The sequence below is a fragment of the Lepisosteus platostomus genome, chromosome 15, assembly GCF_059453375.1.
Source record: "Lepisosteus platostomus isolate fLepPlt1 chromosome 15, fLepPlt1.hap1, whole genome shotgun sequence".
NCBI classification, from domain to species: domain Eukaryota; kingdom Metazoa; phylum Chordata; class Actinopteri; order Semionotiformes; family Lepisosteidae; genus Lepisosteus; species Lepisosteus platostomus.
In genome coordinates this window covers 17,140,856-17,157,310 of record NC_142625.1, presented here as the reverse complement: position 1 = coordinate 17,157,310, position 16,455 = coordinate 17,140,856, and the positions used below count along the sequence as shown (strand labels likewise).

The following is a 16,455-nucleotide window of genomic DNA, read 5'->3' as shown; positions in this document are numbered from 1 at the left end:
TAAACAATGAGTATTTGATTAGAAGGTATAGATATTAATCCACAATGATTTTATTTTCTCTTAAATACATCCAGTTATACATATTGGTTCCAGTCTTGTGTCTGTTATAATTATAGACCACGGGCCTGGACTATAGGGATTGGTTTCAGTGATATTATAGGTTAAAGGGCAAATAAAGAGAAATGGTCTGGTGTAAATTCCTCTGAGAAATCATGAATCCAATAGTCAGTGCAATCTCCCCTCTCTGCTTCAGGATTGTACTCATACAGTACTTCACAAAGGTTTACGTGACAAAAAAAAGATAACCAGAAGTTTTCTATCGCGCCAGCTACAGTATTACTATTAAACATCAATGTGCAACAGGGCCGTAGCATCACTTTACATACAGTAATGTGTTTGATTGATCGAAGCTGCCACGCAACTTGCTTACAAAAGCCTTATAACATTAAGCAGAATCAGAACCTATAGCGATGCCTAGTAAAGCAGTTACAGTGTGTGATCGGAGCGCAAAGATTTATTTTATTCGATACGCCATCGATCTTGGAGTTCTCTTCGCGTTGTTTTACAGTACATAGAAAATATATTCTAATCCGATATTTCTCAAGAGATTAATTTTACACAATGGGATATTGAAGATTATTAAATGGTGTTCAATCAGTGCATTTGCGCTTGTGTGAAGGAAACGGCGATTAAGAACTAACCAGAGACGAGAGGGGTGCATTTGGCACCTCTTGATACAGAGTTTTAAATGAATTAAAGAATGGGTTCATTAATATGAGTTCAGGTAAATTGAACGGCTTCGTGACATGACACCACGGGGAATAGCAGCTAGCGAATCTCAATGTGCAGTAGTCCCGGCAATGAAATCAGACACAGTGTAGCTCTCTGCCTGGCAGACTGGAAAAGAGCTACCAGTCTGTAACCCCTGCAGTCAATATCGCATTACATCCAGATTACACCCAGGCTGGAACAGGCACGGTCGAAATAATCTGATCTGGAAAGAAAAGGGAGGTAGAGACGTGGGGAAATCATGGCAACGTCAAATGTTTTGTTATTTCTCGATCTAGAGCATCAATAATTCACCTTTGAGATTCTCGATGTCGCAAAGAGATTGCTAATTTGGCTCCCTTCATTTTTCTAGCATCAAATCTAATAAGAAACGGGACTAGTGGCTTTCAGCTGGAGTACCGGAAAAACAAAAGGAACAAGACTTGGAAACCAGTAGCGGGGATCGCTTACAATGGTTTTGATAATGCTACTGAGCAAGGCTATGTTCACGGTCGTGGTTCTTCTAATCGGGTTTTCTCTGTACATCGAGCTTGTCGTGGCTCAGAATGACACGGAGCCCATCGTCCTGGAGGGCAAGTGCCTTGTGGTTTGTGACTCTAATCCGGCTACAGATTCCAAGGGCTCCTCATCCCCGCTCGGGATCTCGGTGCGCGCAGCGAACTCCAAGGTGGCATTTTCAGCGGTGAGAAGCACCAACCACGAACCCTCAGAAATGAGCAATAAAACTAGAATCATCTACTTCGATCAGGTAAGGCACATTGGAAGTCTGAAGGGAATTAATGGGACTGCCTGCATGAGGCAATAGACAGTTTCCCTTGCTTTCATTTTTAAACCTGATCCCTGAAGTTGTCTGGGAGAAAAAAGTTAAATCTCTTGGGGCTTTTTTTAACCATTAGGCTCCACTATCTTTAGAATATCAGAACATACTGTAGACGTATTCTATTGTCATGCTTTGGACCAAACAACACTGGCTATTTTTTCTTCCTTTATTAATGGAGAACCCGTGCGCACTTTGTACTAATTTGACTGAACAGGCTTTTTGTAACACAAATTGTTTATTTTTTCAATTCCGTAGTTTGTGTATCATACGGATATAACATAACTGAAATGATACTCATTTTTATTAATCTCTGGCTAATAAATAAGACTTTCCAGGCAGCTGGAATTATTTCGTGGAAAACGCGCAACTGTTGAATAGATTAGACCGCAGTGTGATAATAAATAGATAATCGTTTTGTATCTACAGTATACTGATTGCTGGAATAAATGTTGGTGAGAACAGGCGAAGTTTGTAGAACATCGTCACGCTCTGATATAAATGACTTGCATTTCGAGGGATTCCATCAGATAGCACATTCCCGCAGGACTAAATAAATGTTAGTGCGCATTTTATGGACCATGTAGAACATGGAGCCTAAATGGAGCGGGAAAACGAAGCGAGCCGAAATAGAGACTACATCAAAAACAAAGCAGAGATGAAAGATTAACTTCTGTGCATGTTTGTGGTCTCACCTGTCTCACCGACACTCCTTTATCCGCTAGTAGACATACAGTACGTTTCTGATGATAAGCAAACCAGAGAATGCAGTCTCTCATGTTATGTCCAATAAATGTATAATTACGGTACTTGCAGCTATGCGTGCTTGTGTTAAATTAATTGATGCACTAATTTTGCGTCACATTAACGTAATGCTCATTAATGTTACCCATGGAAAATGTCTTTTTTTACGCACAGAAACAGAAATCGTGAAAAGCAAAAGCAATCGACTAATGTTAAGATAGTAATGAGTTGTGCTTGTCTGTTCGTTTCTAATAACTTCAGTTTGTTTACGTTTATGTTTCAGTTATACAGTACATGTCAGTGTTCTTTTTTCTGTCAATATGGAAATATGTAACGATGCGCTCGTTACATTTGGCATTTTCCAGTAGTCAGAATTATATAACTTATTTTCTTTAGCTTTTTTGTACATGTATAGAATGTATACCTGCTAATGTTCGAAATCTGTATATTCCCTATGCGTTATTAAAGAAAAAAAATACTTCATACAGTATGTATACAGGCGAGGTGCGATCTAGGCCCTTTGTAATTACCAGATTCATTACCTAAACTACAGCCCAGTCTTTATTCCTATTCAGTTTCTTTTCACTATAGACTAACTTTGTGTGAGCTAAAGGTGTTGTTTTAAAACGTAGACGTACAGTAAGCCTCTTCAAAACCAGTTACAGTATGCACAGTACGAATTGACGTATTCTGTACTATTGAAGTTATGAAAAGGTTTCGTTAATGATATGATGTAGTATGGACTCTGTTCGATATAGAAAGGGCTGTTGAACCTATTGATGGCTTTAAGAAGTGGTGATTTCGTACATTGGTAGAGAGCAAGAACGGGGACAAAAATGAAGGTTCAGTGTGTTAGATTCTCGTAATGCTGTTGTCCCAATTCACATTCAGAATATTGCTACTTTACGGGTCCATGCATGACTTTCTAATAACCGCAGTTTGTGGTGGTAATGTTTCCTTTCAATTATGCACGTCTGCGATGCTTAACTGCGTTATGCAAACAGTACCTTGGGCACGGTAGCGCTCCTCTGGGCATTTTTTGACTGACACGCTCGCTGTGTTCCCTTGGCGCATTAAGTCAAGCACCCAGACCTGACGCTCAGCGTAACAGTTAAGAAACCCCAATGCGTTTCGACTGTATCACCCCAATACTGTATCACAAACAACCTAACCTGTCACAGAATCCTTTTTAATACTTAATGTACCTGTATCTGCATACTTTAAAGAAAAGGTGAGTGTTAAATCTGTTTAAGCAACTTTGAATGCCCCAAAGCCAACAGCATTTTATATCATTTCATAATACGTACAGGTATATATTGTAAACTTGATTTTGTAATATACAGTAGCTGATGGTTAGTTTAACGTTACATAATGTACGGTTAATAACTGAGTATAATATCTTTGGGTTTACTTTCATGGATGCACATAAGCCATTTGTAGGCCATTTCACTCGCCGCACGCTCTGCCATTAAAAAACAAATCCTACTCATATTAGCTCAAAATAAGAAAAAAAAAACGATTTAATTATACAAGTTACAAGCCTATACAAGTTATATTTTATTGTTTCTCACTGAAAATGAATGTTAAATGCAAGATAATTTTTTAACTAGTCATTTTAATTCTTATTTGTCTATTAAAACGGTAGAACGGCAAGTACTGTACTGTATATGAAAGGAGACCTGCGTCAGCGCAGTGAAAGACAACAGACACTGACATGTCATGATTGTATTGCAGAGTAAACCGTAGTTAGCCGATTAAATATTGACAATAAGATTCCTCGATCTTAATAGTGCATCAATTATTATTTTTGCACTATTGTTTTTACTGGATTTTATTATACTACAGTATGTCATGTATACTAATAAGGAAAAATAATCTGTTATAGAAAATAAACTTGTAGAACATGTACTGTATATTATACCATTAAATACTTATTTTATGTAGGTTTTGGTGATGGAGTCTTTGAAATAGCTAAAAAAAACTTAGTAATAAAAATGTAAGTTTAAAACATAAAGAAAACCAATTTCATTTCTCACATTTCCTGGTGCCTTATTTGGTTCATCTGTTCATTTGACTATTTTTTCAGGTTATGTTACACATTGATATACAGTATGCCCTAATGTAAATAATGGTTCTTTTGCTTTAACCTTCTGAAGCTTCTGAATAAACATGATTATTTTTACAAAATGCTGCATAACTGAGAATTCAAAACTGGGATGCTTAACTAAATAGGAAGAAACAACTTTTTTCTAATATGATTGCGTTAGAAATTTTACCATTTTTTTTTGTTAAGATAGGCAAACAAAAATCCAGTTTGGTTTAAATGAAGAGCATTTGCATTCAGTAATGCTGCGCACTTGTTGCTAAATTTAGGTCAGCATGTTTAATTCATTGTGCCTCTGAATGTCCTCAGATGAGTGCATGCAGTGCACTGCCAGACGGGCACTTTCAAAATTAAATAGGAAAGTGTTTTGTGTCAAAACCAAGATGCCAGTCATCAGCTGTAGCACCAAATCTGATCTAAACGGCCTTGCCTAATCTAAAATCGTAGCAATGGGTTTAAAACTCCTTTCACTCCAAAGTCACAATTAAAATCAGCTTTTTAGAAAGAAGAAAAATACAAAAGAGTGATCAAATGGGGTGCAAACGAATGATTGATCAAAGAAGCGAGATTTAGAAAGAAAAGATGAGGTCTGGTATCACCAGGGAAATCTAATTCCAGTTATTACTCATGTTGTCTATTGGCTTCTTTCAAAAGAAAACTGCATTCCACACAACTCTACATACCAAGAGAAATCAGCTTGCCACTGACAAGAGGATAAAAAAACAGCTAATTATTTCCCAGAGGGATCTATTCCATGAGAGCTATCTGTAAGGATTGATATTCTGAACGTACTGTTAAAAGTGAATAATGATGTCACAGCAGATTGGAGGCAGAGGTGTAAGTTACTAAAGAGTAAGGTTACCCATTCTTATAAGGGGTACTGTATATTCAATTTCAATTGCCAAGTATGAGAAAATTTCATTCTTGTCAGGGATTGACTTTTTAATCTGCAATTCAGCTGAAGCCAATTTCCCATTAATACCTAGGAAACATTTATTATTTAAATTGACAAATGTAAGTGTGTAGCATGGATTGCAGCATGTAATGGAGACAGATAATGTTCCAGAGATGATGCTGTGATAGAGTCTTTGGAAGCACCCTGTAGGTATCATGCGCCAGCAGGCCCGTTATACAGCCGATCCAGGAAAGATATGAGAATTTACTTTAATTAACCTAAGGGGGCTTTAAAAAGGTGAGATTGTACAAACCCAAAGAGAAATTTAGCCAGGATACTAAGATTATCACCCCTGCCCTCACACTGAAATCTTTCATGACAAAGTAGCCATAACCTTAGTTAAGCATCTCATCTTAATTACAGCACCTACAGTACTACCACAACATCTGGTCCCCATATTGGGGTATGGATGTTCACATTTTAATCTTAAGGAAAGAGCTCCAACTATTGGTCCACAATCATCAATTGCAGTAAAAATCAGTCTTGCATCCCAGTACAGGTCAGGCCTGGACTTGCTCAGCTTCCAAGATCTGGTGCGATCTAATTTATACTCACTGGCTTAAAAAGCAGAACTCCCCAGACAAATGTACAAGCTCTCTCAATAGTAGACAACAGGAAGCAGGCTTGAGGTGCCTGAGCCAGATCTCTATTAACTTCTGGGGTTTTGACAATGCAAAGACTGAAAACTGGCTGATCCCTTGCGAACCCTCACTTACCACCTCAGCTTAGTGCAATGCAGCTAGAAGATAGAGATGATAATAATACTTGCTTTCTGGACACTCACCTCAAAGCACTTTACAGGTAATGGGGACTCCCCTCCACCACCACCAATGTGCAGCATCCACCTGGATGATGCGATGGCAGCCATAGTGCCCAAGAATGCTCACCACACATCAGCTATCAGTGGCGAGGAGAGCAGAGTAATGAAGCCAATTCATAGATGGGGATTATTAGGAGGCCATGATTGGTAAGGGCCAATGGGAAATTTTGCCAGGACGCCGGGGTTACACCCCTACTCTTTTAAAAAAAAAACCTGGGATTTTTAATGACCACAGAGAGTCAGGACCTCGGTTTTACGTCTCATCTGAATTACGGTGCCTCTTTACAGTATAGTGTCCCCGTCACTATACTGGGGCATTAGGACCCACGTGGACCACAGGGTGAGCTCCCTCTGCTGGCCTCACTAACAGCTCTTCCAGCAGCAACTTAGTTTTTCCCAGAAGGTCTCCCATCCAGGTACTGACCAGGCTCACACTTGCTGAGCTTCAGTGGGCTGCCAGTTGTGAGTTGCAGAGTGATATGGCTGCTGGCAGATAGGATTGGAATGCAGTATTTTTAGAACATTGTGGTTTTCGTTACTCCCCGCTCAAGCACTTTTTGCTACTTGTTGCAAGGCCCAACATTTTATTTGGTAGGGTGTTTCAGTATTTCGGTGATTGATTATAACCGACTTCAGTTTAGTTCTTTTGTTGTTGATGTAGAATCTTCCAGGTGCAGGTTTTAGTCAGTAGCTCATCATTTCAATAATACATGGACCTTTAAACAATTTCAAACACGAATTCAAATTTTGGAACTGGAGGAAGAACAGCACATCTCGGCTTCTGAACCACAGAAAAGAAAATGATGTGTTATGTTACAAATGAGTTTAAAATCAAATAAATCAGTACTTACCAGTTGCATATGTACATTATTACATTCTTTTCTATTATTGATTTTATTCCTTGTATTATTTGGCATTCTAAGACGCACTTGCGCTGAAATTAACATTCTAAAGCCTTAATTTAAACAGAATAAACATAAATGAAAAGATTCACAACTTGCTGAGAAGTCATGTCAGAAGAATGTCATTCTTCCCAACACCGGGGCCATCAAATGTGTCATTTGTGGGGTTTACACTGCTAGAACAATCTTAGCACATTCCCTTAACAAATAAATAAAAAGCATTACTGTCTGGGAGCTTCAAGCCTACTGTATGACCAGTTTAAACTCTTATAATTATTCAACAGTTTTAATGTCTTTAACGTATTTTCCTTTCTATAACCTGCCCTGGCATACAGACACTGTAGAAATCACAAAAAATAGTTTGTTCACATACTGTACTGTATATGAATTCTCCTTGAAATAAGTACCTCCATTATTCCCAGCACAAAATACCAATTGAAAACTCCTCAAATACCCATAATATATTTTCCTGGCTCTATTTATAGATAGCCTGTGGTACAACTAAGGGTTTGGCATCAACAAAAATTTAAGAAAAATGAAAACAAAGCTGTAGATAGAAAAAAAGAATGTTAGCATTTCCAGGTTAATTTGGTCTATGTTTACCTACCCCCGTATGAAACACTATCCTTTCTACTACAAATAATCTGTATTTTCTTCTTGAATGGTTGTGTACCAGTATATTGTACAGTGTTTTTCATTCTTCACACCCACTGTACCCTGTTGCTGTGTTTTCTCTAGTTGGCAGGATCGTGGTGACTCTGGCTCTAATACCATCTTTTTGCTTTGCAGATCCTTGTGAATGTGGGCAATTATTTCACCCTGGAATCTGTTTTCGTGTCGCCCCGAAAAGGGATCTACAGTTTTAACTTCCATGTGATCAAAGTGTACCAGAGTCAGACCATCCAGGTAGGTTCTGTGTTTCTGAATGTATTTTTTAATGTTAATGATCCAAAGGTCGTTTTCTAAGTTCCTGTATTCTGCTATAAATCAAACTAAGGAATAATTGAGCAATGCTCTCTTTGATTGTACTGAACTTGTATTTATCAATTTACCTTTCTTAAACATTGTTACCAATATTTATGTTGTAAATCAATATACTCATATTTACACTGTTTATTTCCCTGGATTTTCAAAATACATTGTATCTGTGAAGTGTTGTCAAACATACTGTGTAGTGCAGCAGCAGACAACAAGACATATTTTTCCATGCTGAAATATTCCAAAACAAAAAAATCTTACTGTGGTGCAGATTCTGCTTTAATAGCAAGACGGTGTTTATGACTTGTTTTTATAGTCTTATGTGTGAGTGTAAAGACAAGTCATAAACATAATATACTGTATGAAGAATATATTCATTTATATATATTTATGATTCTATTCTTTGCACCTTATCTAAACACATTTTCTATTCAAAAACAAATGTTGTTTTAAAAATAATGTATGGAGAGTGCTGTGTATGTGTATTCATGTACCAGAAAATATATTAGATTACACAGTATAGAAAGTATTTAATATGCATAATATTTTACGTACATTTTCTCAGATTTTGCACACATGAATCATACAGTATATTTCTGATATATTTTATTCTAACTCAAAGACCCTGGGTTTTAAAGTATATGGACAATGGGAGTCATGGTGATGTTGCAGTTAGTGCTGCTTTCTCCCAGTTCTCGTGTCCTGGGTTCAGTTCTGGGCCGGGGCACCCCCTACAGTATGTTGAGTTTGTAAATATTCCCTTTGCTCATGTGGGTTGGTTTTGCTGAGCACTGAGGTTTCCTCCCACCTCCCAGAGTCATGCAGGTTAGGTTAGGTCTGACCCTGTCCCCATTAGCTAACTGAATGTGTCCAACAAGGGAGACACAATCCGGGTCTGTATGAAGCAGGCATTACCTTTTTTACATATGCATTCGGGAGCCAAAGCCAATGAAGCACTGACTCAACTTATTGATACAAAAGGATGCTTTTTGTACAAAATCCCAAACAGAAAACCCACCCAGAACAGTTCCAGTACAATTCCATGCCATACAGTATATGGTGTAAAGCCAAGGCTGCTAGCCTGGATACGTGATAAACTGTAAGAATATTCTTGGGTTCCTTTGTTTGGTGTTTAAGCAGACATTATGTACTTCTAGATTTTGTTAATCATGGCAATCGGGCGCTCTCAGTTCTGGTCAGGCTGCCTGGAGCTGGCCTTGGCCTTCATGTTCCAGGCATGCAGCCGGCTCACACTTGAGCTGCAGTTAGTAATTTTCCATTATTCTATAGCAGGATAGTTAGTAAAATGATGTTAGTACATTATTTACACAGTAAAAGCAAACTAGTGAAATAAGAGAGTGGAAAGAGATGTTTGATCCTTCAAGTCTCTCTAAAATTGGACAAAGTATCATGAAGGTAAACATGTTACCTTTGTCCATTGCCATGAAATTAATCATATTACAGTACCTACTGTGAAACCTGCAATCTTCTCTTTGTTTAGTAGACTCCTGTGGTCTGAATTGCACTTCTTGTTGGTAGCGTTATCTTATCTGCAAACACCTGCCTGTATACCCTTGAGGCTGCCTGAATTGACACATTGCTCAGGTCTGCTATAGACTTTTGCAGTACATAGACCAGTGGCCTGCAATACATACAGCCCTATTTCTTGTTATAATACATACATCAATTCATCTTTCGTAAAGTTTAACAAACTGAGCAAAATTTCTGGTTTGCTTATAGTGTACAGTTCTCAGGAGTCATGGGATGTGCAATGTTTTGGAACATTCTCACGCCATGACTCTTTAAAGGAATTAACATATCATTACCACAGATTGTGAAATGGAAGTGTATTAATTTTAGTTTTGCATGTCTTATACTGTAGGTTTAATGTATCTTCTGTAAATTATTTTCCTAATTTGCACCATCTCCTTTGGGTCAAGTCAGCATCCCTGGCCAGGTATTTACTTGGTTCATGACACAACAGAGTGGACAGCCGATCATTATTGTTTTTTTGCTGTACATGGTAATTACATAATGTTTAGCAAAAGTGGGACACTTAATTGATTCATGAATGTCTCTCACTTTTCAAACCCCATCCTGTCTCAGATCTCCCTTGTTATTATAGAGCCAGATGGTCAGCTTGCTGAAGTTTCCCAGTCTTGTCTTAAGAAGGGTGGCTGCCAATTTTCTCTATTCACTGTTTACATGCATTTAAATTAATGTATTCTTGTGGGAATGCGAAGGTGGACATTTTAAAATACTTTTCATGTTCTCTTAAATAAATAATTTTCAGAGCTGATTTATTGCTCAATCTGTTTAATCAGAAAAACTGACTCTACTCTAGATTCATTATAGCAATAGGCAATCTTATGTCTTTGATTTGTGTGAATAGTAATATATGGCCTGAAATTTCAAATATGTTTAATATCCTAAATATAGAGAACTAACAATAAAAATGAATGATTGATTCATTTTTATGCTAGTACATGTTAGGTAAAAAATGCTTGACTCTGTTTCAAGTATGATTAGATTGTGTTTAACCATCTTTTCAGATGAATATTTTGTAATCATTTAATGCCTCTCCAATGTACTGTTCACTACCTAACTAAAGAGGCTCTTTTGGTATTTTGTTGTGTGTGTCCTTCAAAAAGTGAATCATTAATACTTGAAACAATATGATGCATTCAGTAATAAAATATCTGTACTTAATAATACATATTTGACAAAACTAAAGAAGTGGTCAATCATATCAAACCTTGGTGATCATTGCAGATCAGTTTAGGATTCCCAAAACCAACAAAAGTCAAGATGTACTGTAGCTCATATAACATTTCATAAAACAGATTACAGAGAGATTGAATCTAATCTATCTACAACACAATGCCATACTGGAAAATACTGTAGTTGCATTGCATCTTACCTGTTAGCTTTTCTATTTACAGTTTGATATACAGTAATGTCCACAAATTTATAACATCAGCCTAAATGTCACAGGAAAAGCACGATTATACTAAAAAATACTAAAAAAGTATTTTAGGAACTTGTGTTGAGTTCTGCAAAAAATATTTTAATCAGTTTGATCAAATGATGATCTCCGATAACCCTAGTTCCCATAAATGAGGACTGAAGACTGCACTATTTTATTGCATTTCTGAATGAATATGTAAAGAAAAAAATGCTCAAAAACTGAAGTATAAACAGACAATTATACAGTGAGATTAACAGGATTACAACAAATTAATTAACTCGAATATATAAATTAGAAGACCATATATTATATAGCTTTAAGATACTCAGTTACACTGACTAATTGTTATTTAAATGGTTAAAATGTTGGTTGTAACTAAATTATACAACTGATCAGAAGCGATGATTAGAAGAGCTGTAGGTTGAGCAGGCCTGATCTGGCCACTTTCTAAAAATACGTGTGCCCAATGTGGCCAAATCTGCCTTGAACTGTAATTGAAAGCAAGGATAATTAGGATTTGAGATAAGCTTGACACCCTAAAGATCAAGACACCAGTATGACACACAGAATTGTAAATATTTTATGTCATTTGCAAAGAGTTTGGTTAGGCAGGTGGTGGTGAGATGAAAAAAAAAGTGAGATGACAGTATGCAGACTGATTTAAAACTTTGAATAGCCTGCTTGCTGAGAATAAAGAAGAAGTACTGCAAATTCATAATATTGTAACTGTTGAGTATTGGAAGTTTAATGCAGGTAAACCCCTTATCCATCTTTGAAGAAGAATGGATTGTACCTGAGATGCACTGCTACTGAAATATATTTGTGGTGGCCTTTTAAACATCAAAGTCACATCTACCACTGCATAATGATCCCTACTATTTTAGTAATCAGTGCTGTTTAGAACTACAGGCATACATTTTTTTCTGTTAAAATGAGGCTTATCTGCATAAAACATTTAATTTAGACAGTAGATTAATATAAGATTAAATGCTAATGTCACGGATAAGGCTGGAGTTTTAACATAGCTGGTATGTTGGGTACTTTTCTGGGCCTTGTGAGTTACGTGCTCAGAGGTATCTGACAAAGATTCTAGCAGCACATTCTATAAAAGCAGCCCCATTTTCTAATAATAGGTTTGTTTGTTGAAGACCTCTTAAATTAATTGCATGTTTATCTTTGAAGAGTACATACAGTAGAGATCTCTACTACTAGCCAAACACCAAAATCCTTTGCCACCTTTCTCCTTGTTGTCTTTTCTGCTGTCTAGGTAAACCTGATGCTGAATGGCCGGCCGGTGATCTCAGCCTTCGCCGGCGATAAAGATGTCACCCGCGAGGCAGCCACAAATGGAGTGCTGCTATACCTGGACAAGGAAGACAAAGTCTATCTGAAACTGGAGAAAGGGAACCTAGTGGGAGGATGGCAGTACTCCACTTTCTCTGGCTTCCTCGTTTTCCCCCTGTAAAAATATCAAATAAATCCCCCAAATGGGACTGCTCTACTACATTTGTAAACCTACAGTCAAGTCATCATTTTTGTGCAACTGACGAATTTCGGCATCAATTTGGATTTACACCAGTGGATGATATTTGATTCTATGCTGTGACTTTTGTTTATGACCTGCAAGAGGAGAAAACAGAGGGGAATATTTTCCCTCTGAATCTGAATTAGCGACATGACAAACACTGCTCCAGCCCAAAGTGGTATGCCCCCCAAAACAATCATTTGCTTGTATACTGTAGATATCTGTTTCTATTTTACCCTTGCCTTCATATTGGCCAATCTCCATGTGCAGCATAAGAGAATCTTCCATTCTTTGCAGTTTATCAAGGGGATGCCTGCCCAGAATACTTGTTTTCACGCATGTGTATTAAAGATCCTTTCAATCTGATCTTTTTAAAAATATTCTGTTTAAAAAACACATTTTCGGGAAACGGTATTTTCAGGTGCTCTCTCTGAACTTGTATTTCTCTCTCTCTGTCCTTTGGGAATATAGATTTACCTTCATTGTTATGGGTGGTACATTACCACAGAAGTGCTTGGAGACATATATCGCCCGTTAATTCAATTAAGCCTCCTAGCGTACATGCTCTTGATTTCTGGGTAGTCCGTGTGAAGTGTTTTATACTTTGAAATGTAGTCTGCAGGGCAACATTCTTCTGTATAGCTCTGTGTAGAAACAGTTCAGAGAAAGAATATTGCAGCAAAGAGCCAAGATTATGCGACTGTGAATATCCTGATAAGAAACAGGTTCAAGATTGGTTAGTTAAATTATCTTCCTTTTGTGGTTAAGAAACACATAATCCAAGTTTTGAGTTTGGAAGTATTCTGGGATGTGCTGTAGTTTACTTTTATTGAGAGCCCTGCTGTTTTAAAACAGACAGCCTTGACATACAGACAACATGTCAACAACAGATTACCAAGCACAAAACAGAACATATCCAAACACAGTAGTGCCTTGCAACTTTGCTTTCAAAAATTGCTTTTAAATGCCACTTCAAAAACCAAAGGTTGTCCACACACCTCCTTTAGGAAAGACACTCTGAATGGTGTACAAATCTGTAATGTTTCTTTTATTCATCCATTTATTCTTTTTGTAAATATTTTAAAATCGTTTTTCATAGGTATATTGAAGACTACAGTGACTTTAATTTTGTCATTTATTTATTATTTTGTCTGTTAAAAGGTTTTCTTGTTTGTATTCCCTTTGGCTTTTATGAAATTACTGGTATAGAACATTCTTGTGAGGTTTTAATCGCAAGGTTGCAGCACACTAATGCTTCAAAGTATGGATTTTCTATTTGAAGGCACAGCTGGAGGCTCTAATATACACTTAATATTTGCTTCTATTGACAAATTAACTGGAGTGAAATAAGATACTGGAAAAGACTAAGGATATGAAAAATTAGCTAGGTATTCATCATACCAGGATGACACATTTTTAAGTTTTAAGGGATTTCATACTAAAACAAAAGCCTGAACATTTTGCTGCTATTAATTTGATTTTGTGCACTTAGGCACAATTATAAACATTACAGTAGACCTATTAAAAGTAACGCTCACATTTTCAATGGTTAAAAGTGAAAATTCCTTTCGTTCCCTTAAAAGTTGCCCTTCATACTATGCCTTTTATGCAGGCAACCTTCTGCTTCTTCAATCTTCAAGGACTCCATCACTGTAGCTAATAAGCTAATTCAACACTTTTCCTTCTGATGACCAGAACAGTCTAGAGATGCACCGACATCATTTTCATTTCATTTTGTGTCCTGAAAATGATATCGTCCAAAGATAATAAATCAGTATTATATAGAGCATTGGACATGACATAAACTGATTACAGTTAATTTGTTTCAGTTCCAGCAATTAGCAAACAATTATAAGTCACTGATCAGACAGGTAACTAATTTTATAGCACAGTACATTAGCCTATATCTACACGTTTGGTATGAGTATTAATTTGCTGTTAATCCAATCACAAAGCTACAGTGCTATCTTATGATTTCTTATTCCTGTAGCATTTCAGGATGAAGAACTAGTTAATATTTATGCCTGCTGTATAATTCATTGTGATGGCCATTTTTAAGTCCCATCCTAATTTTAAGTGGTATCCAAACCATTTAATCATCTATTTATTATTGCAATTAATTATTTAGTAAAAATACCAACCATAATATCCATTCCTTGCTTGATTCTGAATAGATCTAGACGTTCATAATTGGAGCTTGTGCTTCTCTGTGCTCCCCACCTTGAAAAAAATATTTAAAAATCTGTCACCAATGGATTATAAACACTGCCTGTTATACAGTAATTAGATGAAATTCACAGAGCTCATTTTGTACAGTAGTTAGCAGAATAGTCTTTCATACATAACATTTTCGTAGCCTCCTTTAATGTTAAAAAGGAAGCTAAAAAAAACATGCAAGCAATTTGCAAATGGGTATACTGATTAGAACAGGTACACACAAGTGTTACTATTATAGTATGTTTCATTTTTCTTTTGTTAAGTTTGGGTGCTTTTTGTGAGGAGATTGCATGAATATTCCCTGTATTCATAGGAGTTTTTCCTATGTGCTCTGGTTTTCCCCACTCTTGTTATCCAAAGACATGCTAACTAGGATAACTGGGATCTATAAATTGTGCATGGGTGCTTCTTTGTGTGTACACTATGATGGGCTAATGAGCTGTAAAGGGGAAAAGTCCTACCTTGCACTCTAAGAGTCTCAGACAGGCTCCACTGTGTCACAAAACTAACAACTTTTCTATTAACAAATAGAGTTCCATTGGCAATTATTGAGGCAGTTGTGCTGTATCAATTTTTGCTTGTTCAAGAGGATGTGTGTGACAGATTTGACACAAAGTGAATTGTGAAATTAACTTTGGAATTTCAATGAAGTCAATTAACTAACAGGAACTGAGAAAAGAGAGAGAGAAATGCTTAGTTCAGAGAGTCCTCAGTTTGAGTTTTACAAAAGGTTGTTTCAGAATACACTGCATGCTTTCTCTTGCAGTTTTTACATGTAACGCTGGAGCAATAGAGCAATCCTCTTAAAGAAAGAATCTGGACAACAAGTCCTGTGAGAAAGACTGTGAATTGGTTTGAATTATAAAGGCAGTACTAGAAGAAAGCTTCATCAATCATATTTTTCCGAATCCAGGATTATTTTTGCTCCAATTTTCTAACGTCTTGCAAGTTTAGTGTGTCACTGGATTGTATTTTTGACCACGATGCCATTCTGTTGCCTACTGTACTGTACATGAGAAGATGTTGCTTTCAACTAACTTTGCTATGGAAAAAGCTACAACAGCTAATTGACTGAGGAATTATCCACAATGATGATAAATCTACTGTAAGTAACTAAAATAAATGAGGAAATATAAAAGATTTTTGTGGGCTGACTGCTGGAATAATGCTTGGGATAATTAACAGGACACTTGAGTGAATTGCTGAAAACATCATAACCTTGTAATTAGGATTTCACAGTAGATTGGGCTGATTTATTAACTGGAACTTATTGCTCTGCTGAACTGTTGGAAACATGAAGTTCTTGTGCAACGACACAGCCCCTCCATCACACAATCATAACTTCTCAAAATTATGTTTTCGTACTATTTTTGTTGCTGTTTAATGTACAACATGGTCCTTCTCAAGTAAAATCTAAAGGATCAAACGTCAACTACCATGCTTTCAGCTGGTAAATGAAATCTGAACAACATATATATATATATTACATCTCATGTTTGTGTCTGTCAGGCTTGTGCAAGTGAATCAGGATTGTTTTGGAAAACAATCTGACCACTCTATGTATGTTAAACACACACTATCACACTGTTTTCCATCAAATGGATGGTATTTATTTAGAAGGAGCTGAACCCAAATT

The 16,455-nt window shown here is 36.8% G+C and overlaps 1 protein-coding gene across 1 annotated transcript; it reads left to right on the top strand.

Annotated features, from left to right (window-relative positions):
- Nucleotides 1-373: 373 nt before the first annotated feature.
- Nucleotides 374-15,971, top strand: cbln4 (cerebellin 4 precursor). The gene is made up of 3 exons (XM_088608046.1): nt 374-1,537; nt 7,921-8,037; nt 12,345-15,971. Exons 1-3 carry the CDS (start codon nt 1,241-1,243, stop codon nt 12,540-12,542), a joined length of 612 nt encoding a protein of 203 aa, XP_088464172.1. The 5' UTR covers nt 374-1,240; the 3' UTR covers nt 12,543-15,971.
- The last annotated feature ends 484 nt before the right edge of the window (nt 15,972-16,455 follow it).

Excerpts from the sequence above, each read along its gene's own strand:
- cbln4 (XM_088608046.1), top strand. The coding sequence starts at position 1,241 with ATGGTTTTGATAATGCTACTGAGCAAGGCTATGTTCACGGTCGTGGTT. Across the intron at positions 1,538-7,920 it reads GAATCATCTACTTCGATCAG|ATCCTTGTGAATGTGGGCAA; the intron begins GTAAGGCACATT and ends TTTGCTTTGCAG. Across the intron at positions 8,038-12,344 it reads ACCAGAGTCAGACCATCCAG|GTAAACCTGATGCTGAATGG; the intron begins GTAGGTTCTGTG and ends TCTGCTGTCTAG.